The following is a 26,036-nucleotide window of genomic DNA, read 5'->3' as shown; positions in this document are numbered from 1 at the left end:
CTTAATATAATAAATGTCACACATATATACTATGTAGGGGATGATGAAGGTGGGATTAAATAATATAAATACCAAAGTTTATTGTTAAAAGAAGAAAAAAGGGCACTTCTGCCAAGTGAGATATAACAAAAGCTGATCCGTTAATGTCAATAACGAGCACATAATTGAGAGTCATTTTTCCGAGAGTTATTAAACAAATTAAATCTTCCACATCTCCCCTAGTAAATACATTACGGTACTTTTTCCTCGCCCCGTGGCTTTGGTCTTCATAATTAATTCTCCGATACTCCTAATCCCAATGAGTCTGAACCTTCGTCGGGCGAGTTTGTAATGAAATGCACCCTTCTCATTCCATAGGATGCTGTTATTTTTCTGGGAAAGTGTTCCGAAATATTCTCGAAGCTTAATAATGTCGGCTTATATTGTGAAACAGGTATTAAGTAAGCGTTAGCACGTACGTCTCCCAACGGTATTAAATTTTGACGCAATTCCTTCGGATCTTACTTTTTCTTTTTCAGCTGTTTAACGATTCGGGACTTACACTAGTAAATGAAAAAATATGGCGATTAATTCCGTTGGATTTTACTTTGCGAAAATACCTCTTTCTTTTTTCCTTTCAATGTTTATAGTAATAATGCGTACAGCATCGAAAAAAGCTTAGTATTGAAAGAACAATGCCGAACAAGGGCCAAAATTTGTCTATAATCTTTATGTTTTTGGACTTGCTAAACATGAAAATAAAGTTAACAATTGTCCAATTAAGCTTCATTTTCGAGTTCAGCAGGTCCAAAAACATAATGATATATCGATTTATAATTCATTTCCCTTACAGGAAAATTTTGACTCTTTTTCAGCATTGTTTTTTCTAACGAATTGTGGTGGTCATAAAAATATATCGCTGTTGAATGATTTGTGATTTCTCTCAAAGCTTCTATACAATATTCAAGAGATTCATATTTCAGGTTATATAAATTGTATACTGCGTATAGGTATTATGAATACATACGTTATGTGATGAACATATTCAAAATTGCGTAGTAATTTTTCGAACCTTAAGTACTGCAACAATAATTTTATCGAGAAAATATGTAAACAATATTGCGGATATTATTCATTTATTTAAAAATATATCGAGTTTTAAAAATTGAGAGAGAAAGGGCGATAGATAAATGGAGAGCGGCAAGGTTTATTCATTGTTTTATTAGTGTGAAAATGAATTTGTTTATTAAATTAGAAATAGGAAATAAATGGAATATGAAGGTATATTCTGACACAAGCTGATTTCGTTTTAAATATTTTCTCTCAATATCAATAACAATACTCGCGAGCAATAATCTATCAAAAATCAATTTAAAGGTTTTGGGATCGCATTCCCGGGGATACGAAACTTTTTATCGGTTATAACAGTCGCCGTACCGTGATTAATCGACCCGTCCGTACTATTAAATGGGATGCGGATAATTAATCGTCGGTTTCACCACAACACCTGCTTGCCTAGCGTGGGAACATCTGAACCGTGTTAGACGGCGCAGCCTCACAAAAACGGTGAGCATGCCGATCCAGAATCGTGTGTGCGCTCGCTTGCTCGCTAGTGCGCGAGTCATTAAGTAAACTGTAAATCTTGCTTACTCGCTACACGGGGCTTATGTCAAATCCAATCGTAAATTCTGATATGCAGGAAAGATATTAAACCTTTACGCACGTACATAGTCTCTCCCCCTTGGACATTTCTCCTGCTCTCTTCCCGAGTTTCAAGCTTTTCCACCGTACAATAAACGCGCGAGAGACTAGAGAGAGAGAGAGAGAGAGAGAGAGAGAGAGAGAGAGAGAGAGAGAGAGAGAGAGCGCAGCCACTCTCTCCAATAATAAAGCGGTCCATAAAGCTTAGCGGCGTGAATGACGCGGGAATTACAGATATTTACATCGTCTCGCCTCTAAAAAAGAGCGTTCGGTGCCGTGCTTTCCATCGGACTCGTTCGTCAATTTGTTCTCGTGCGATATACACGCCTACGCGAGTATATCTTTCAGAGGAAAAAAAAATAGAAAGAGAGGAGAAGATTGAGTCTACCGGTAATAAACGAAGCCGTAAAAAGCTCGACGTAGGAACTACTACGATATATATATATATATATATATATATATATATATATATATATATATAAAATCGACATCAGGGCTGCTGGGACGCGTCAGAAATTTTAATAAGCCACGAAGCGCGATCGGGATAGAGATTCACAGCAGCCGTCCGCTCGTAGCTCCAGTCAACTTCCAGCAGTCATGATAAATCAGGACACACCTGGCGCCCCTGCGCACCCGCCCAGGTCCGTGCATGCTCGTCGAATTACTTTCGTCTCCCAGCTTGCGAAGAAAAGCGTATTTTCTACGGGAGCGGTCGAATTAAGCCCGCGAAGAACGGTGGAAGAGGCGAAAGCTATAAATATAAGGCGACGCAGAAGAGACCGGAGGTGGAGAGACACTGTCCTCTCGGCACAATGCGTGCCGAGCACCAATCCTATTTTCAGAGATACCCATCTCCCACCGTTTTGGCAGCGAGAAAGAGGCAGGGTGGTAGCCGGCTAACCGCTTTATCCCTACATCGAATCGTTCCTTCGAGGTGGCTGCAGCTGTTTCATCGCTTCTTTAAAGGCCCGTTCTTCCCAGCGCGACCCTATGTGTCGATTTTCTGTCCGAAAAAACATTAGAAATGCAAAAGCCCTCTTCGAGGTTTCGACAAAGAGAGAAAAAGCGCGGAATTGCGAAGGAAATTCGCCCGCTTTCCATTTCGTATATGTAGAGAGTGCCTTGTGGCGAAACTTATCAAATTTGTATTACTTTTCATGCATGTCATTCGCACGCGGAAGAAGTGTCTCGATAACGCGAGGGAGGCGATATTTTAATGCGAATACGTCGATCGATGTGAGAGAGAGAGAGAGAGAGAGACTGTAAAGAGGAAAATTAAGTTTCTGCGAGAGAATTTCGCGTTTTATATACACCCTCGTAATCTATATTACAAAAGAAGTAAATTTTAAGCTACGAGAGAGAGCTTTACCAACCATGCACTTGATAATAAGTTGTTGAAAATGATACTGGCGTATTATACACAGCGCTATTTATTCTTCGAATCTTCGTGAAATACTTACTCGTTCTCTTTGTCCTGCCAATTATTCTCGGAAGTAATTATTATTCCAGTGATGATGGAATGAGATTTGAGATGAAGATTAAGGGTGTCCTCTGGGTGGGCTAACTCATTTAGTCGGAAGGCACAATGGACAGCGTCACTTAGATGTCACCCAAAATACATTCGGATCTCTCGCGGAGTGTCAGAGATAATAGTAGTAATAACGGTAGTAATTTCCAGGAGTAAAGCGAGAAAATTAGATTCAATCTCGCGCAGACTTGTGATTCCTTATTTTCGCGTATTAGCCAAAGAGGAAAGAGAGATTCGTTTAATTATCGAGAAATTATATATACCATATATATCTCTATATTATTGTTGTACGATCCACCGTTTACGGAACATGACAGATTCTCCGGTAACCACTTATCTGGTTACGAGGTAGTTCGCCGCGAACGCGCGTGCACACTTAGCCGGCGAAAACGGGGGTGATTTATAGCGAAACTTGGCGTATAAAACGTACACATACGCTAAACGCTAGGGTGGCTCGGCGCACCGTTACTTCCCGTAGCTACACATCCCCCTCGCGACTTAAGTTTCGCGGCGTCAAGAGAGAGAGAGAGAGACAGAGAAAAGCTGTCTTTTCTCTCTTTTGAACTTGTACCTTGCACTTCAGTTTTATGCGCGGCGCTCTGTGAAAGGCGGATGTCGTGTTTGCTCTTGTAGCTGGCATTGTTTGCCGGCCGCCTTTGTTTACGAGGCCTCTCCTTCACCTCCCTTAGGTGGTAGATCGCGGTTCAGGAAACCCACTTGAGTAGGATTTCTTTTGTCTCGAGCCATCCGTCGTAATAATTGAGTGAAACCACAACAAATGATTCGCAGCGCGCGCACACTTCGTGTTAAGGGTCAATGTGATTACTTACAAACGGCAAACATTCCCCGCCGGAGAATCGGAGGAACAGATGAAGGAACTACGGCAATTTGTTCGGATAATTAATAGTATCTCTTTGTTGATCAAAGTCTACGTATATACCTATATACATTCGACACACACACACTCTCTCTCTCTCGATATTCGTTCCACAAACGCGAACCGTATACAATAATGAAAAGATCATTTATAAATAGGAAGAGGCGGAGACGAAAGAAAGGGAGAGCGTGAGAAGCCGCGGCCTGAGGCGCGGAAAATAATCGTTGCGGATTATCGTGACCGCAAGCTGCCGGCTCAAGGTGCGCCGTCATTCGAGAGCCATCGAATCTTCCCTTTCACGCGACGTTCTTTGTAAGAGAGAGGAAGTCCGCCGTTCAATGGAAGAGGGAACCGCATTTTCGACAAACAGGAAAAGCGGACAGGAAGCGAGAAAGAAACGAGCTAATTGCCTGGATTTGATCGATCGTGTTACGAGGGTGGGATTATGTAATTGGACAATGTTAACCTGCGCCTTCACCGATGGAGGGTGCACGTGTGCGCGATATTTCTGACGAGTCGCTGCGAGACTGAGATTATTATTTTGGCGAATCCGTCTCGATACGCAGAGCTGTAATTGGATCTGGGACTCCTTGTCAGGTAACGTCATAATCCTGCGTGGAAAAGCTGTAAGCACGAGAGTAGGTCGTTACACTCTGGAAAACCGGAAACGTGGCAGAGAAAGGACAGGAAGGGAAGTGGCTGGCCGTCGTACTGGAACGAACGACTAAACAAGCTTAATATTGTTATAGTCCGACTACGTCACCGTGTTCTTCCTTTCCAAGCTAGGCGTAGTTATTATCTTGGCTGTTAAATACGGCCGTACGAGAAATACGTGAATACATTAAAAACATATATGCGCGCGGATAAACGCGCGCACACTTGGCAAACATTTTATTACGAACGATGAGAAAAAACGTATCGTTGAAGAAAGAGCTGCGATTTTTTTGCTTCGCGTCGAGCAAAAGATTATGACATTTTTGAAATATGCTAATATATATTAAAATTTAAAATGATGTAAAAATATACAATAAATTTAGATCAGAGAAGAAAGAGAGACGTGTTTAATGTAATTGTTTAAAATTTGATTTGGGACATGTGAAATGGAGCGAATTCTCTCTCTCTCTCTCGGCTCCTTTTGGAACTGAAATAAATAGCGATTCTGGATGAGAGACAGGTAGAGGAAATAAGCGATAGTTATCGCTGCGGTGTATAGGAGAGAAGCATAGATGGGATATTTTAATATGTCTGACCGACATTTCTGCGCGGTATCGAGATGCGGAATTGCGAGAATACATAACCCGGACGTTGACATATCGAATGCGTGCGTTGATATATATATACATATATATTTCACGCGTAACGTGAATTATAGAACTATGGCGCTCTATGTATATCGAGCTCTCATCTGCAGATTCTGTGATTGACTTGCTGTGTCGTGTGGCGATATCTCTTTAATAATGCTTTTACCCGACACAATGTTTTATTCGTTCGTTCTATTTAGATACGTGACAGAAAGAGAGAGAGAAATACATCGGGAATCTCCTCTTCGATAAAATTATCTGACCTATTTTTTGCAATTTATTTATTTTTAATTAGCTGAAAATTGATCAAAGATGTCGATTGAATTATTCAATATTCCAATATCACGCAAATAGGTAACAGAATTTCATCGTTTAATTAAAAATTTTATTGTAAATTTTAAATAAACTTTTAACATTTTTTTATGTTGGATCCTTTCATAAGAAAGTTGATCTTGATAGTAAAACAAGAATTCAGGTCATCCTATAATTTAGAAAAAAAACTACTCTACTCTAAATTTATCGAACAATTTGGAATAATTAAGTGGAGAATTGTATTGGATTTGCCTAAGGTGATTGCATTGTAATTGATTGTAATAGATAAATTGAATTATATATATAAATATCGTATAGCCCGTTAATATGCCAATACGTACAGACTGCATGAATAAAATTTTAAACGAAGATACTTTTGTAGAAAAACTTGCCGGTATATAACTTTTCGGGACTAAATTTACAACACAAAATTAATTAAATTAAATCAAATAATTAGCATTATCGAAAAATTAAATTTATTAAAAGCTATTATATGTATATATATATATATGCAGATCGTTCGAGGATAAGAGATATCTTCGCTTTAATTCTCGAACAATAAAAGACATGTGTTACATGACTGAAAAATGTGCGTGAGACGCGAAAGAAAGAGAGAGAGAGAGAGAGAGTGGTCTAGTTATTTTCATATCTCCGCTGCATGCGGAAGCGCGTGGATATGAAATTCATAGCGGCACTGCGTTGACAGTGCCGAGAGAGAGAGAGAGAAGAGAGACTTAAACGATTAATTCTCTCTGCCGACCGTAATTCGCTCAAAGCTGTGCAGACCGAACGAATCGCTCGCGGATCAGAGCAACGTCCATGTACATACGTACATATACATTCATATGTACGTATGTATATGTGTCCGTTATACACGTCCGTAGAATTTCATTCGTGATTTATCGGCAGACGATTTTTATGAAGCCCGGGGGGATTTTATGAGAAACGCGGTCGCTGAAAGCGAGGAATGCTCAAATAAGACGACGAAGACGACCACGACGATGGTCGCGACTACGTATTCGGATACGATCGAGAGAAGCGGTCTATATATACGTATATGCATATGCGTGTTATATATGTGTGCGACTCGAGTCTGAGAGTATTTCAATATCTTTGATGGCAGAATCGAGAGACGCGTCGCGCTATATATATATATATTATATTTCCAGGGCGATTCCCACGGCGCGGCGTCGCTAAGCTTGACTCTCTCTTGTAAATTTGGAACAATCACAAAATCGGTCCGAGGAAGAAACCCCGTTTAACGCGCCGTGCAATTTAGCCGGCGTCTACTTTTTTTTTATTTTTTTTTATTTTATTTCGGAAGGTGGTAGGAGGGTTGTAGCAACTAACGAACCGAGCATTCCGCGCGGTGTACGTAGTATTTATTGAAAAAAAGGAGCAAGAGAGCGAGAGGGGAGAGAGTGTAACTGATGAACTGAGCACGATAAAAGCGGCGCGAGATAAAATGGATAATGTCGAGTGAGAGAGAGAGAGAGAGAGAGAGAGAAATCGTTACGATCAGGGGTAGGTGCAACGTAGATGCAATCTCTATCGAGAGGATACACGCGCGCGCCACCCCGTTCAATCCTAATGACACTGTTTCCCGAAAACCCTAGACTCTCGAGCCCGCATCTCCTAGGAAACCCGATCAGCTAGATACGCGTGTACGATTTAACTTTGGAAAATCTCCGAATCTCTTTTCGATGCGACGGAAACCGCGTCGAGACGACAGGAAGAAAAAGACAAAAGAAAGAAAGAAACCCTCTGCCGGGAGGTTCGTTTACATATGACGTCTCGACGGAAGTGCTCCGGAACGAAGACGGGGGGCATCTTTAATATCTTTAATCCACACCCCTGCGCGCTCAGCACGAGAAAACGCCGAGCGGAGGTATGCGTGCACCCCTAAGCCTTCGTCGTAGCACGACGAGGAGGGTAGAAGAGCTCTGTGTGTTTGAGCTACGCAGGCGCGGTTTATCGACTACCGCATATATATATAGGGGTATAGCGGGAGAAGCGTTTCGTTTCGTTTCGTTTCGTTTCGCAGTAGCCCGAACAATTTCTCCGCTACCAAAGAGAGAGAGAGAGAGAGAGAGAGAGAGAGATCTCACCCTCTCTTTCCGCCCTTTTCTTTTCCTTCTCCCTTTCTCCGTCTCTCTCTCTCTCTCTCTCTTTGTTCGTCGTTCATCTCGACTCCGGATATTTGTCCGGATTGCAATTGCAGAGGGCTTTTTCCCACTCGCCTCCCTCGTAGCTCGGTTGTACCCAACCAAGTGAGTCCTCCTCTTTCCCCTTTTCAAACCCCCATTTTCCTTCCTCTCTCCTTTCCACGACCTCTCTCCGTGTGAAGCAATATTTTACTCGAACGGATACGCGGACTTCAGAGCCGGGCGCCCCGAGAAGACCCGGAGGGTTGAAATCGTTTCGACGTGTCCGATGACCGATCGAGTGCCATCCCTCCACCTGGAAATACGAACCGGACGTTAGTAACCGCTGCGTGAATCCTCTCTACGTACTATGGAAATAACTTGGTTCGAGCCCTTTCCCTTCGCTCGAACACGCGAGAAACGAATCTTTTCTCCAATTTGCATAATTTCCCGTCGCGAAAGGGAAATCGAAGGAAAGAGGGAGAAAGAACGCGCGAGTTTCCAAGCGAAGAGGAATTTCCCGATAAACCCGGGGTAACACTTTTACAGGTGGTTAAACGGCCTATGTAAATCCTCAAGTTTCGTGATACCCATCCCTGATCGCACTGTCGATACCGATCGTCCAAACTTCCTCCCTTGCGTAGGATATTCTCTTCGACGTTGATTGCCAGCTGTCTTAAGTGGCCGACGTAAGAAAGTGGCTGCTCGATCTTCTCGATACATCGGGATCCTATCGAGCAGCTGTCCCGAGGAAAGGTGGGCTGCGCGAGAAATTAATGCCTTCCTGGGTCTCGTTGAACGCCGTTAAATTAGTGGAAGCGTCATTTCTTCGAGCGAGAGCTTCGAATATAACAAGCATGCTGAAGATTCCGGCCGGTTGAGTAATGTAAATGCCTGGGTTGTTTTTTTTTCCATTCCTCCTCTTCCCAGGGAAGAAGAAGAAGGGGAAGGATCCCTCTTTCGAACAGGTGGCAAGCCAGACTTGGACCAACAGGTAGGAAACCGAGTCCGCTGATACGGGTCAAGAAATGCATAAATTAAACACGGGGGGGCGTGTGTATACCGGTCCAGCCCCCGTCGTTCGCCATGTAATTTATGCGCCGGCAACTGCATCGCGCCCCGAGGTAGAGAGCTATTCATTAAGGCGAGGCAAGAGAGAGAGAGAGAGAGACAAATATATAGAGAGAGAGCAAACTTTTGGCTTAACGAATTTTCCGATTTCGCGCATTAATATGCTAATCCAATTAGTCGTTTCGGCCCCGCACGTGTGGTGCCGCCAAGTTTTTAACCCCGAAGAACTAATTGAATTAGCATTTCAATGCAGCGATTCGTGCGATTCGTTTAGAGCGCAGCTTAGTTTAATTCCGCGGGATACCTCGCGCGTAGAAAAGCGTCTCGACGATATTAACGTTTGATCTGCCACCGTATACACCCGCGGGTATACGGTTTTAATTAGCGTTCTCTCGAATATTTATAACGCCGGATAACTCTTACTCGTTGTTGCTGTTGTCTTCGGGCGCGAGCGAACCGTCCGGGCGCAAAACGTAATCAATTATACGCAGTCTCCCGGTGTCGTCGTCGTCGCTTTTCAGTCGGGATGAATGTAGCGCGGGCAAGATGTTGCATTTTAAAAATTTCTCCACGGATCTTACGATAAACGTGTACGACTTAATTTGTCTAATTTGTCAAGTTTAATTTATCACGAACTTAATGATAAAAATTAATTTATATTTCTGTATATACCTACAATTTTTTTTAATTACTTTTGTGATATCTGGATTTGTGATGAGAAGACACAATTATTTCTTCATTTATTTAAAATTAATTTGTATTTTTTGTATACAATTTTTTAAAAATTATTTCCTGAAGAGGTGATACTATTTTTCTTTCTGACTGTGATATCGATGTATTATACAAGAACATATGACCCCATTTTGAAAATTAAATTAAATATTTTTATACACAATTTTAAACATTATTTCGTAAAGAAATAATATTCTTTCTCTTTCTGATTGTAATATCTGTATTCGATAAGAAAATACTACCCCAGCTTAAAAATTAAATTGTATCTTTATATACATTTTTAAAAATTATTTTCTGAAGAAATAACTTTTTTTCTTTCCAACTGTGATATCTGTATTTGATAAGAAAATATTACCTCATCTTAAACATTAAATTGTATTTTTATGTACAATTTTAAAAATTATTTTCTAAAGAGACAATTCTTTCTCTTTCTGACTGTGATATTTATATTCGATAAGAAAACGTGTTATCTTATTTTAAAGATTAAATTGCATTTTTGTATACGATTTAAAAATTATTTCCTGAAAAGGTAATTCTTTCTCTTTCCGACTGTGGCACCTGTATTCGACGAGAAAAATATTGTCTCATCTCCAAAATTAATTTACATTTTTGTATACATTTTTAAAAATCATTTCCAAAGATATAATAATATTCTTTATCTTTCCAACTGCGATATCTATATTCAAGAAGAAAATATTACCCCATCTTATCTCGTGTACGCTACGTGATTCACCAATTGTATTATCTTGGCGGCATAGCACATATTAGGGAGAGCGATATAGGGTAAATAGTAAAATTATAGTTTGCGCGTGGTTCGTGCTTCTCACTACCTAGAGAGAGAGAGAGAGAGAGAGAGAGAGAGAGAGAGAGAGAGAGAGAGAGAGAGAGAGAGACTCGTAAGTTCGAACGTTCATTCGACGGTGGTTAGCCAAGTTTGGTACGACTTTGGCTCGTCTTCAATTCGCAGTTTTTGAGCTCGAAATGAAAACGAGAAAGAGAGAGGTCCAGAAAATCTCGGAAAGGGATTCTGTAAATTGAATGACTCGGCCTGGTTATACGTTATCCGAGACTTCTTTGCTTTATATGCCCCATAGAATCGGGCAAACGGCGCAGATTCTATTATAGACAAGAAGCCACTGGCGGCCTAGCTGCCACAGCTCGATGCCATTTTCACATGTATTATGCATGTCCGGGCAAATTTCGTCGTCTGTCGCGACGAGGGGGAAAGCGTCGTCTTATTTATTATTTACGCTTGCCTTTAGCCGATAAACGGGGCAATCTAACTTGGCTATCTCGAGAATCCCAAACGTTTTCTTCGACGATCGAGAATTAAACTGTGTGTACGTCAGTATGTTTATTAATTTTTCAGCCGGGAATTACTTGCCGCATTATTTATCAGACGAGAAATATCTATCGCATAATAATAATAATAATAATAATAATAATAATATTGTAGACATCCATAATGTAATGTTTTTAATTCCGCTCACACCGATCGTGTAATACAAGCCTGTTATAAACATGTAAATATATTGCGCAAATTATGTATACGATATTATTTATGAATTCTTTGTGCGAAAATATCACGTAGCATGTATAAATTGTAGCGTGTAATAAAATATCGATGATAATGATACGTGCGCTGCAAATTTATACCTGGATATAATAAACTGGTTATATAAACTGCCCGTATATACGGATGTGAGATTATAATAATTTAAGATAATTAAATTTATTTGCTGAAACTCGGGGAAATTATGCAAGTCTATTATCAATCTAAAAGATTAATTCCGCAAAGATCTTATCGCATACAGATTTATTCAATTATACATACAATTATTTGGAATCTTAAAATAATGATTACAGATCTCTAGATGAGAATCGCATCTTCGAACAAAGTTTTGAAAACCCTTTCTTTCTTCGCTGATATAGTAAAGAGCTACATTCTTCTCTTACAATTCTCTCTTACAATTAGTATCGTGCTTCGCGGAAAAGCAACGGAATGAACTGATCTAATGTAAAACCTACTTTACTGCTTGCAAGAATATCACTTTTACGATGAGGATATAATATAACGATGGGGATCTTCCGCAGAAACAATTACCGATCTTTGATATCGCACTAAATATTCTATCGCCGTGGTACATCACTAATAGAATACCTTCGTTCAGGTACTTAATCGTCCGTTGGAGCTTACGTACACGAAACTTGCGATGCACAGAACTAGATTATACGTAGTTAGTCTCGTAAATGTAAATCCTTAACGAGTTACCAGAGATAGAGAGAGAGAGAGAGAGAGGGAACGAAATAAAAACTTTCCGCTGACCTAGATACCAAGTTGCGATACTTGAGCTAATTCCCGGGCTTTACTCTTATCATCCTGACGGTCGTAGACAAGCGTTGTTTATCAGAGCGATGTCAGCTTTTACCGCGGGGCAAGATATCCTCCTAGAATTTCCCCGCGCAATCAACTTCCTTCAAGCAAACCTTCCTTCTCTCTTTCCCCTTTCTTCCCGATCTCGTTTCACCCTCTTCAACACAACTTTCTTCCTCACGGCGATATTCCGCCAGCCGAAAAACATCCCCTCGGCGCGTCCGTTACGAGGTAGAAAAAAAAAGAAGAGAAGGGAGACTCCCGATTTCCCGGAGAAAATGATGCGCGCCGCCATACGGGATATTACTTTGCCGCGGATGTCAACGTTCGCGGCACTTTTTTTTTCTCGCAAAACGCGATGGCGCGCCGCCCTGAGAGGGTGTAGCAGAGCGAGGGCGGCGGCTTTGGACATATAGCTGCGTCAGATAGCAGGATGCTGTAAATCTGTGCATTATACATGACAGTGAGATCAGCGCCATTTGTTATTCCCCGGCAGAGCGCGGAAAAAGAGACGTGAAAAATTACTGGCACAGGCAGCACTTACCGAAACGAGGATATTGGGGAATTTCTGGACGTATCGGAGGAGAGAGAGAGAGAGGAGGACTTGGCAAAGATATCTCGCTCTCTCGTTTCGTAGGATTGAAATTATCGTTGGCGCAGTGCGTAATATCTCTCTCGCGTATGTGATTACGCTATGCGTCGATTATTATGCATTCCTGGCACGAGTTTATAACGCGAACGATTGCAACGTGTAATGTTTTTGATCCGATGCCTCCTGGCGAGCCGTGTTTTCCGCGTACAAGGTGCTTTTGTGTTCGATTACAAGGCTGATTATGTGAGACAATCGCGGTTAATTTGACGGGCTAATCTAGTATCGATTTTCAATCGCGATACAGCCGAGCTATGCGTATATTAAACCAGAATTTCAAAGTCGATTACAAACGCGTTATATTTCCCGCTTTTGGAAGAATATTACGATGGAGCTTAGGAATAAAATGGATATTATTTTTAAAAAGAAGAGCTCTATATAATGCACATAAAATATCATTGATTTATTTAAAAATAACCTTAATTGCACGAATTAATTGTGAGCAAAGAGATGAAAATGATTACTTGCGCATTTATTGGTTTTTTTTTCTTTAATTAAATTGTCTGAAAGTATTAATTTGCTAATTTCTAAAACGGAGAATTTCAGCATAATGTCTTTATAAGAGTTTTAACGAAATATTAAGACCTCGAACATTGTTTATCCTGTCACTTAATAAATTTCCCAAGTCTTAATTTTATCGCAATAGACCGAGTACGCTGTGCTTTCACGTGAAATACGAACAGCAACTCGTCGAATTGCTTGTTTTACGGATAAATTTACCAAGGAAGGATGCACCATGTTCTAAGAAATAAACGCGCCGTTGGCAAACGTATCGTTTTCTTGTTTCCTCCAACTTTCTTTAAAGGCTCCGTGGGATGATTCCACTATATTTCTTCTAAGGATGCTACAAGGGAAATACTCTGCTATATAAAGTAATATGAAAAATATTTTTAAAATATAATAGAAGTACTCTTAGTTCATATACCTATGTGTATGTATATGTCTTTTAAAATAATAAGTAACACTGAGATATAAATGTAACGTTACGATATTTTTTCATAATATAATTGACACTCGTCAATTTCGAAGAAATTTGTGAAACTTGTCAAGCAAATAAGCAATAACGCTTTCCCCAATATATTATTCCGAATTTTCTCGTTTATAATAAATTCGAATTGATATGGTCAGTTTACTTTATTTAATATCGCCTTAAATAGCTTTTATCGAAAAATTTTTATTGTATACCTATATATATGTTTTACAGAACCAATATGTTCCAATTTGCACTAATCAAATCTAATTGTTTCGACATCAGAAACAGGCGATGGAGGGTGGGTATCGCGTATCAATAAAAACGTTGCAAAGTCGTTAGGTGAAACAGCGAAATTCTTGACGATTTAATTAGCCGGGCGTAGTAAATTTAGCCGGGCATGGACGCAAAATTAATTTCCACTTCTCTTTCGAAGCCGGTTTGTCATTTCTCTTTTTGTCACGAGACTCACGAGTGGGTGGCGTTATTTACCCTCCAGATGGGCATTAAAAAAGTTGACATACAAACTGCGCCGTGTCGTACATGTATATCCCGGGAGGAGATGCAAGCAGCGCGAAATCTGAACACGAATGCACGTGCAGGTGTCCGTAAATAAACTTGCATCGAGCTTGTGTAGCAAACCGGTGAACGTAAAAGGTAGTTACGCTTTCACGAGTTACCCGGCTCACAAAGGTCTTTCAGCTAACGGCGGATTTTATTTGAAACTGCAGCTCCATAACGTAGGGATATCGTTCATATAATCACGCACGTTATACGTGTGTTTATATATATATATATATATATATATATATATATATATATATATATATATATATATATGTATATATATGTATATATATATGTATATATATATAGTATAAAGAGCGAAGAATGTTTTGTGTTCTTGCGTATATAGATAAATACAATAGGATACGTAATAGGTATTTCCTAAATTGAAACCGCGAACGTAAAATCGTATCTCAATGTTTCAAGATATCTCTTGCTTTATATTTATGCTCTTTAAAAAATATTTACCTATTTATTATCGAGTAATTATCATTTCATATTATCATGTGACCTAATTAATTGCAATGATAGTACTACATCATTTTGTTGAAGAAGAGAATTCTGATAGAGTATTTTGAAATGTAGAATTAACATGCAGTTAATATCATTTAAACTATCGGTCATTAAAGAGATAATTGGAATCGAGCGATGAAGTAATTCCTCTCTCGATCGCGCTTCGAAGCGATATATTATGTATGTGTATAGCTTTAGAACCATAGATAGACACTAAATAAATCACACATAATGGACAGGTTTGTGTTGCACCGGATGATAACCTTTTGACCACAACGGTATCTTCGTTGAATCACAAATTATTTGTTTAATTTTAAATTAAATTTATCTTATTAATTATACAATTATTTTTATTACAAAATGTTATATTTTTTGTTTTTTATATTGCTTTTATATTTTTAAAAATTAAAGACGATTAAAAAATTGTCCCGTATTTATTTAATTCCGTCAAAAAATAGTCTGAAATTTAATTAGTTACCATGCCTAAATTTTAACTATGATAGCTGATATTTTTTAGCTATCTTTGGTTTAGAATTATCCGTTAAACTATAGCTAAAAATATTAATTAGTATAGCTAAAATTTAGGCATGATAACTAATTGTAAATTCCCAGCTATTCTTTTCTATATGATAAAATTAAATAAGGGAATTTATTTGTTTGCTTAAAATTCAATTCTTGACCGTTTTTAATCGTCTATAATAAAAAAAAATTCTAATATAAAAAACAGGTAAAATTTAGGCATGATAACTACAAGCTATTTTTTTCTGTGATGGAATAAATAAAGGAAATTATTTGTTTATGTAAAATTCAATTCTTGACAGTTTTATAGTCTTTAATTAAAAAAAATATTGATATAAAAATATTTGATAATGAAATTTCAGATTGTAATATAAGACCAATTAAAATTTAGCTACGACGAATAATTTTGGTTTCATGATCATTTTCATGAAAACTTGTCTTCGTAATATCTCCATACAATAACACTCTTCATGGCTCTCTAATTATTACATAACATATGGCAGCAGTAATGAATGTTCCGTTGTCTACTTATTGTGCAGGGTAGTTCCAGTCCGGAAGAAGCTCATATGGAATGGCATCACGTGGGCCGTCGCCGCCGTGGACGCTGTCGATCGCGATAGCGATGGTCGTCGTGATGACAGCTCTGGCTAGTGGCATCTGCCCGCCGCGATGTCGATGCGACGACGAGAGCCTACGCGCCTCTTGCGCTTACGCCGGCCTCGAGGTCGTGCCGATCCAATTGAATCCGGACCTCCGTCACTTGGACCTCTCTAAGAATCGCGTGACCAACGTGCACCTGACCTTCGGCTTCTACGGGAATCTCGAGAGCCTCGATCTCAGCTCGAATCTCATCCGCACCCTGGGTCAGGAGAACTTCAGCCTGCAACAAAATTTGCTCGTGTTAAACGTCAGCAACAATGCGATTCACACTTTAGCGAAGAACGCTCTGCGAGGACTCACGTCTCTAAAGGAATTGCATCTGGCCGGCAACAACATCTCGCACATGGACGAGCAGGCGTTCAAGTACACCAGCGAGCTGGAAGTGCTAAATCTGAGCAATAATTCGATCACGAGTCTACCCGACGATCTGCTGACGAATCTGCACAAGATACGGACTTTGATCCTGAGCGAGAACTCGCTGTTGGAGGTACCGACGAATAATCTGGTGCTAGCGCCAAGTCTGGAGCGAATAGATATGTCGTACAACCTGATACAGGAGCTCGATCGAGACTCCTTGCCGTCGTTACCATCATTGATCTCCCTAAATCTGTCCAACAACGTCATCAGGGGCATCGCCGACGTCGCCTTCGATCGTCTACCGGATCTTTTGTATCTGGATTTATCCGGGAACAATTTGACGTCCGTGCCTACGGCCGCCCTGGCCAGACTGAGCGTTCTGACGAGCTTGGTTTTAAGCACGAATCCTCTCGGGTCCTTAGAGGCCGTGGCCTTTCGCAATCTCTTCGAGTTGAGGAACTTGGAACTGAACGACTGCATGATCACGAGCGTAAACGCGCGAGCGTTCGCCGACAATGTGAACCTCGAGCGTATCTCGATGGACGGCAATCGGGAATTGAGAGAGCTACCGGTGCGTGTCTTATACGGTGCTCGATACCTCAGGTGGGTCTCGTTACGCCGTTGCAGCTTGGCGACTCTGCAACCGACGCAATTTCCGGTCGACGGTCTCTCCCATCTACGTGTCGGCGGCAATCCTCTCGTGTGCAACTGCTCGGTCCATTGGCTGTGGAACGTGATACGCGCCGAGGAGCGACGTAACGAGACGCGGCTCGAACTGGATACCCACGACATCATTTGCAGCGACGAAGAGTTCGCTGGCAAGGCTCTGATCACGCTGTCCGAGGGTTCCCTGCGGTGTCGCATGAGCCCGCTGTATCTGTCATTGTCAACCGTCGGTTGCCTGGCGGCGGCCGCGACCGTGCTCGCTCTGATCGCCCACGTCACCCGGACCAAGAGGAAGAGACGCTCGTCGCTCGCGTACGCCGCGTCGAATCGTCCCGAGTTTCTGGTCTACGTAGGTAGAAGCGATGGGCTGGACAAGAACGCCGAGTCCTACAGTCGGCGTCTGTTGGCCAGGAACAACGACGACATGTCGTACGATTCGCCACGTGGCAAGGCGGCGGTGCAGGCCGCGGCGGAGTGCAGCCCTCAGTCCCAGGACACGAACATCTACGAGACTCCGCGATACGCCCGACCCGGACATCATTGCGACGTCGTGGATCCTTCGTACGGGAAACGACTGACGGAGGAAGGGGTGTACGCGGTGGCGGACGTGACCGATCTGCGGGACGAGCCGCCGGAAGTGTTGTCGCTTTATCGCGGACGCAACCCTTCCGGCAGATCGAACACTCTACAACGGCTGGACTACGGTTACGATTACGAGTACGATTACGATTACGAGCCGTCGCGTCAGTCGCCGCCTCCGCCACCGCCGCCGCCGCTTTCCGAGAAACCGCACGTTGTCTTCGTGTGAGGGGGATCAGCACGTGGGTCCAGCTCTCTGTAGCCGTAATCGGCGAATTCGGGGATAGTCTAGTCGTTAAGGCGAACCGGATGCGCCGCGCCAACTCCGTATCGCGAGCTTTTAACGGTCCGAAACGTCTCGGGATTATTGCTTCGACGACGCTCTCGGTGTCTTGATTACTCGAGCGTCGCGTTGCGTATGTGATGAGAGAAAACTGCGGTGTACTATATATATACATATATGTGTGTATATATATATATGTGTGTGTGTGTATATATATATATATATATATATATATATATATATATATTATATGTGTGTATATATATATAGATATATTGCAGGGATGGTGCAGAAATATGAAAGATTTATACCACCGGAGTGCGACGAGTTTCACGACCAGTTGTTAAATTTAAGCAACGTGTGATATCATTCTTGGAATGTTTGCGCTACCGTTTTGCTGAAGACGCTACATCTCATTGCATACGAGGACCAACAAAGCAAGTTGTATACAGTGGTTAAATGTTTGAGCAATAGTAATATTGCCATTCGACGAGGAAGGAGAAAAAAGGAGAACAAGAGGTAAAGAAATGGAACGAGGTCCAACTACTGTTTCGAACATTTTGTACCGCAGTAAGACGCGAGAGTAACGTCGATGTAGGTGGACATTACTTTCCACTTGGCGTTTGAAAATGATCGATATCCCATCGCCGTCGGGAAAGCGGATTATCCTGAAATTCTGTTGCTCGAGCGCGAATGTACCGTGTTTTGCTCGTAAGAAATCGAGGCGGGTTACGGCGCGACCGTGACGCGACACGCTGAAATTGTACCCCTAGGACAAACAGAAGCAACCGTGGACGAGTGAAAATGAAATGTCTTCCGAGATAGTTGCGTCGCTACTAGAGAAAGGGAGAGAAAGAAAGAGAGTGTGTGTTTGTGTGCATGTGTATGAAAGAGAGAGAGAGAAAGAGCCAGGATGCATTCTCACTGAGGGAACACAATCTGACTCGGAATGTAAATTGTGCGGGAACGTAAGAGAGTACGTTATATGTATTGTATTATATCTGGACCGCGGTGAGAAAGAAGCAAGGAGAGAACGAGAGGACCCGTATTTATTTTCGAGAATTACGAGTTGAAATCTGTTTGGCTCAGTGCGAATGCAGTGGCAATGCACCTGATTTTGCTGGGCGAATGTTCATTTCGCGTTTCGGACTCGTTTGAACACGTAGTGACAAATCAAATTGAAAGCTGCGTCGCGTGTTAGTCGGTTAAGGCCCTCTTAGAGATTACTAGCTACCTAGAGATTAATACTCTTTGTAAAAAGTCCGTTCCAGGCTGAGAAGCTTCTCCGGGGCTCGAGATTTGCTAAATTAAATTATTGTCGAGTACATCAATTGCGTTATAAGACTTAATAAATATAATAGCGCTCTTATTACATCTATTTTTAGAATCCAACTAATCGAGTATCTGGATTCAAATAAATATATTTGTTTGATTATTTAATTATTGTGTGGATTTGTATAAATTATAATATTTATTATTTGAATAATACGGATATATGTAAATTATCGGATTTTGATATTAATTATGTGTAAAGCTGTTGGGTCTGGAAATATTTATATTTGATTGAATAATTATAATATTTAAACGAAAGACACGTAAATACGTTAAATATCTTTTTGCCACATTCGGATTAAACGAGTATCCAGATACTTGAAAATTCGCAAATTTGAGCAACCGTATGAGCACTATTAATAAAGGAAGAATGAGTTGTTTGCTAAAAATTGTGTTAACACGTCCCTCCACACGAGACACGCTTAAGGGAGCAAATTACGTTATAGGACGCAAATTCGATTTTTTCCCTCTTTTGCGATCGACAAAGGGAGGATCCCTCGTACGAAGTGTTGTAAATTAAAGCAATAATAGTGTGTTACGACCTTTACTCTGTAAGCACATTAACACCGAATATATTTAGAGATTACAAAAGACACACATTTATACAAAAATGCATAAGCGAATACTTACGAAAAAATATATATATAAATATATATATTTATTTATTAATTTATGATGTTAAGTTTGGAAAAAATGTTACGTTTTGAATACGAAAATATACTTAATGCAGTACGAATATATAAAGTGCGTACGTTTCCGTTATGGGAATCACCGAAACAGACTCGTACTTGCGATTCGCAATAACGATTCCGTCTTGCGCGACGATAAAGGGAAGAAAAAAAAAAGAAAGAAGAAGAAAATAATAACGCGTACGTGAGTCTCCGACGACGGAAGTTGTTACGCGAATCCGCGATTACGCGATCCTGAGAGAGCCTATATATATCTCTATGTTTTTCGCGCACGCCTCTAAACGCACCACGCGCGTCCACGAAATCTAACAGAATATGCAAAACTTTCTAATTGGATCCACTTGTAAGGCAACTCCGTGAGAGTCGTAGTTTGCTACACCCGGAGATTAAGTCTCGTTACTGAATCGCATTTTCCTTACGACGCGACGGCCCGGGCCGCGACTCGAACTTTCCCAGAATTTAAAGAGAGAGATTAAGGGCACCCTTTTTTGCGAATTCGCCAGCTCGTTCGTTTGAAACGAAATGAGATCTTGGGACGGAAGGCGATAAACTTTGGACCGTCAAAGAGAGAGAGAGTGTGTGTGTGTGTGTGCGCGCGTGTGTGTATGTATATATTGAGACAATATTATTTTTAATCTTGCGACGTATATTTTTTCAGTGGCTTATTTTTTACGAGCAAGTTTTATCGTACGTAAATATATATATAATTCATTATTTAGGTGTCAAAATCAATTGATTCGATTCTATCGAGACACACAGTGCTATAAAAATCTAATAGTCGAGTATTAAAAGAGCATTTTGTTGTGTTTGTATTCGCGCTGAATGAGAATTATCTTTCAATCTATATATATATAGTTAAAAAGTTAATTTCCACGAGATTCGTGTTCTTTTAACGAGACGCAAAATTCTCGTTCTCGGATCGATATGCGGATGGTTTCATAAAAAATGTATGGAAATCGCCGTTCTCGCGGCGAAACAGTTCCCCAGATAGTCGGCAATCGCCATCAATTCGCATCAGCGTTCATTCGCGTCGAACGAGCTGGGTAGCCGTTTAAAAAAATGATAGTACTCACAGTTTGTGTAAAAAAAAAAAAATAAAAAAAAGGGAAAAAAAGGAAGATCGATGAAACTGTATTTACGAGGTCGTTTAGATTTAATGCGATTAGGCGAAACATTCGAGATTGATGTTTCCTCTTACTTGGACCTCGTGAGTGATATCGCTTTCGTTCTGGCTCGCTCTCTGAACGTTCTGAAAAATTTATTTTCCCCCTCGAAGCGAGAGGCTCGGTAGGAGCGTCGAGTGAAAATCCCCCATTAATGAGCTTTCCGTGTGCGGTCCACTGACCTACAAGCTGCATCACGAGCTACCTACAAGCTGGATCCTCTTGCTTTCCGCCGAAACGGGTCGTCCATCCTCGGCTCGCTAAGTTTGGAAGTTCCCACGTGGAATGCGCAATCGATCGTCACAGTTTAACTCGAAAGTCGGCGGCCTTTTCTTCGTTGATTATGCGAAGAGTTTTACGACGGACCGATCGAGAAACAGAAAGAATAAGAAAGCAAGAAAAAGAGAGAGAAAGAGAAACAGAGCCCGTAAAGTTTCAATCTTCTACTTTATTCGAATTTTATGATCGGTTTCGAATACCTGTGTGTATACGTTGAAAGATATGAGATCTGCAGTTTTTAATTTTTTTCTATTTCTATATCAATCTAATTACATATCTATTTTGATATCTCTCTCTCTCTATGTGTAATAAACTTATTTTACTTTAAATTTACAAAATTTAAATTTTATAAAATAATGTATTTAAGGATTAAAAAAATGTGAATATATCGAATTGTTTTTTTAAATATTTATCAATATAATAACAAAAATTAAATTTGTAATTAAACGTATGTAATTATGTTTCTTTGTTTATTTGTCACTTAAGCATTGAGGAACAGAGGAGATTAAATTCGATCCAATTTACTACTTTGATTACCGAACATTAAGCGTTCATTTCCACTCATTTCTTTCTCTCTGTCTTATCCTGTGTGTATATCTCTCATTTAAATCGTCCGATTAATCTTAAATCTTAAATATCCAAGATATGCCGATCAGATTGTAACTAATTATAAGACCTATTCCGTTGGCACTCGTTTACATTTATTTTGTACAGAAATTCTGTGAGGCTTTGCGTACTCATCACGATTATAAACACCACGACTCTAAGTAAGCGTCTCAGATAAAATCTCAACCCTTTCACACGGAAGGGCTACATTTTCCGAGTATGTAATAGCGAAGATACCGTCGGAAATATGAGAAAAATTCAAGAGACGAGCCAGATTATTATACGCAAACCTTCTCTCTTAATGCATACACGTACTCAAACTCAATTAGACGCTACTTTTAACAATTTGACTCGTAAATACGCGTTTTTAATTATCTTCGGCGTCTTTGCGTTCTATCCGCATCTATCCATCTAATATATAAAGTTAAACGAGGGCTCAAATGGGAAAAGACACCACCCCTATAGTGCGCCGCTGGAAATATATTAGACCTGAAAATATTTCACCGTGCCTACCCTCTCTCGCTCGGTTAGCCAAGATTTCTCGGTGGCACTTCACCCGACTCGTTAGTCATGGTAGTTAGTCATGCTATGTGCATCTCTCGTCTGGAGGACGACCAAGAGGAAGATGAGTGAGACACAGAGAGAAAGAAAGAGAGAGAGACAGCTCCGTTGTGAGAAGGGTTGGCGAGGTCGACACGTCCCCTAAGAGAGAGAGACAGAGGCCTCGCAAACGTCCTCCTTCTTGCTCTTCTTCCTCTTCTGAGTCTCGCGTGTATCCCCTTTTCGAACTTCGCTTTGGGGACTTCGATGCGTTTGAGGCGTGCCGTTGCTGCTCTCGGCGGCTATTTTTGTATGTACATACAAAACCGTGTGTGTAATGTCGAATGTATAGTCGGCGTCGAAATAGTCTCGGAGACACACTTTTTGTGCTCGCATATACCTATAAGAAACATACATCTCGACAGACTTATTCCCGCATAAATCGAAGATGTGCAACGCGCAGTTTTATATTAAAATGTTGATATGACACTTCTATATATTTTTCTCTCCCCAATATCTTTTTCTGCCAATAAATCAACAATATGTAGCGATACGTTTAACGCTGTATAACGACTTTATTATCATATCCATGCAATACATCTTCGATTCATATGAAGAAATAAATCTACGGAAGTGAGAGAAAAAGTGTCCGCGCCATTTCGACGCCAATAAATCGTAAAACGTTCCCTCACGTGCGTAAACGTCCATATGTGAGTTCCCCCGTTTCATTTGTATTTTCCCCTCCTTTGTGTATGTATGCGTGCAAGTCTTGTGGCGCCGGTTTCATAACGATATAACGGCAATAACGATTGTTCCCCGAGATGTTCGCACAGCTCGAACGGCTCGAAAACTCGCATGCGATCGAACTGGTCGTTCGCGAGACTAGAATAAGGCAATACCACGTAAAGCGTGCCCGATCTACGATAAAGATAAAACCGACGGAACAGCTCTTACGGGATCTTGCCTTTTCCTTTGCGTGCGCGTGTATATGAAACCGGCATGTAATTTGTCCGCTCTCTCGTATGTGTCGTATATGTTCTTACCCTATTTTCGCCCTCGTCCGAACGTCGTCCCCTATGTGTTCTCTCTCTCCGGCTGTTGCGCGCGTCCTTTCAGCTTGGAAAAGACCAAAGTACTTGTTTCGTAGACACGCGTGAATGGAATGCAATGTACCCTTCGCCACCTTGCTTCGTGTAATCTCGTATTTCTGCAAGCAAATTTCGATGAAAATAGTTTTGCATTTGCGAAATGTTGAATTAACTTATACCAATCGGAAGAATCAAAAGAAATGTTATGTTTTTTCTCTTTTTTGTGAATAATTCAATACGACATCTAACGATATAAAAAAATACATATTTACCATTTTAATAAATAAATGTAATATTATTATTTTCCATTTATCTTTTTATTTTCTAATAAGAAATTTTTAAATCTAAATATTTTTTTCGTAAGATATATGATGAATTTATTTAAATTCAAATTATACATGTACATACGTGTAATCGAGTCATTTTATTTAAATTAAATTAATAGCTAATTGAAGAGGTCATAATTGGAAAAACAATCTATTTTGCTTAATGTACTATGCGCGTTTGAATCTTTTAATTATTATTATTTGATGCAAGATCTATCTTGCAATTAAGTGAAAAATCTGTTGTTCAAGAACAGTTTTTATTCATTGTTAAATATCGTGTGAATTTACAGAAGACGAATGGTTGCAATCTTGATTAAAAGCATGTTATTATTAATAAACTTATTAAACGCACGAAATATGTTGGGTTTGATAAGCAACGGGTGTACATTGCATGTACTTCACCGCACTTTTAGTAATGTAGTTATATTTAAACTCTTTCACAATTACGATCGACTCGTGTAGCTACCGAAAGGATCGATTCATATAGTTCTCATTATAATCTAGTATAGATACTTTTCGGTCTTCTATACGTTTAACACTCCGCTAGAAATTCTTCTGACTTTTCAAGATGAGCTATGAATTTATACTTGCGAAAATATATACGTGCATATACAAGGTGTTCCAAGATTTGCGATTATGCTGCACCTAAAAAAAAAAAGAAAGAAAAAGAGACTGATTCTTCGAAGAGTTTAAAATTGATTTTTTCTTATCAAAGAGTCGAGGCATTTATATAATATTAATTAATAATTTTTATTTTTACCAACGATCAAAAATTCTCTCATATTAAAGATTCTCTCATATTAAACTTAGAAACTTGCTAATATGCATTAAAATTTTGAATTTTAATACATTCCAAGTAGACTTTACTCAAACAGAACTTTAATTAAAACCAAAGTTACTCCCCAAGCTATAATTAATACTGAACATTGAAAAATTACAAGAACAGTGTAATAATATGCATATAGTATCAATCAAGAGAAAATCGATTCAAAATTAATCAAAGAATCTTTCAACAGAGCATAAACGTAAAGAAAAGAGAGGAGACATCTTGTATATATATAGAAATATATACAAATCTATATATATATATATATATATAAATATATATGCATGCACACGTATACTCTCAGATATTCATGTCTGAACAATTTTTGCGTGTACGCGAAGAAAATATACTTGAAGTAATATTTTAAGTAATTATACATAAAAATTTCATACATTGCTAATAAAAATGTTTAAGACGTTTAATAAAATTATATTCAGTAAAAAAAAACATGCCAATTATCTATTAACATATGCACACACAAAAATTCAAAGTACTTCATCAATTTGTTATTTATTACATTGATATGTGTCTTATATTTTATTTAAATGTTTATTTAAAAAAAATCACCCTTTATCATTTGTTTGCACATCTTTGTGTGATCTATATTAGCCGAAATATATGTATAATTCTCTTTCTTTCGTGTTTAGCTTTGCACAGTACAAAATTGCGAGCAACTACTGCATTTATAAATGCATCTATAAAAAACAATTAATGAGAGAGCGAGAAAAAGAGCAAATGGGTGAGTTTAATTGTTTTATATTAAATTTATAAATATATATTTAAAAAATTTATCTTTTTAAATAAATTTTTATGTCTGGCAATAATCTATATTCTGAAAATAATCTATTTTTTACTCGAAGAAAGTAATTTGCTATCCTTCGGAATGTACAAAATAAATATAAAAATTTTTTTTAAAGAAAGAGTTTTTTACTCTACTAGTTAAAGTACAAATAGATTTATTTTAGAGATAACATTCCATTTAAAAATACTTTACATTCTCTGCGAGTCAGAAATTTCAATGTTTTCACTCTAATAATATATAGAAATACGCAAGAAATCTGAAGTATGAATTTTTTTCTTAAAGTACCACGCCAGACAATTTTTAATAATCAACTGAAAAATATGCATATAAATAATGTACAAGCGGCGTACAAAATCATTGCACCTATACATGAATTACGCGGCCATCTTGTAAATATTATCAGGATAACCATAATTTAAAAGAGTGCAACTATACTTGTCTTCAGTCGGTAAAATAGTTTACAAGCAGTAATTTATCTTTCAAAAGTTCTAAAATCGCTTGATTTGATCATCTCTTTGCATCATATGTTCCCCTAATACATCTCTTTGCCACATATGTTTTGCTATTAACTCATCCGAGAGATGACACGGTGAACATATCTTG

General features: G+C 39.4%; 1 protein-coding gene across 2 annotated transcripts in view; it reads left to right on the top strand.

Moving 5' to 3' along the window:
* The window catches only part of LOC114938446 (uncharacterized), a 52,388-nt gene extending 27,330 nt beyond the window's left edge, over positions 1 to 25,058 (top strand). For both annotated transcript variants that reach the window (XM_029312428.2, XM_029312427.2), the window contains exon 2: positions 15,777 to 25,058. In XM_029312428.2, the coding sequence (XP_029168261.1) occupies positions 15,809 to 17,728 (1,920 nt within the window). In that variant the 5' untranslated portion in view covers positions 15,777 to 15,808 and the 3' untranslated portion in view covers positions 17,729 to 25,058. The remainder of the gene's footprint in view (positions 1 to 15,776) is intronic.
* The last annotated feature ends 978 nt before the right edge of the window (positions 25,059 to 26,036 follow it).

The sequence above is a fragment of the Nylanderia fulva genome, unplaced genomic scaffold, assembly GCF_048542155.1.
Source record: "Nylanderia fulva isolate GAGA-0341 unplaced genomic scaffold, ASM4854215v1 Scaffold18, whole genome shotgun sequence".
Classification (NCBI taxonomy): Eukaryota; Metazoa; Arthropoda; class Insecta; order Hymenoptera; family Formicidae; genus Nylanderia; species Nylanderia fulva.
This window is presented reverse-complemented; position numbering and strand designations above follow the sequence as displayed.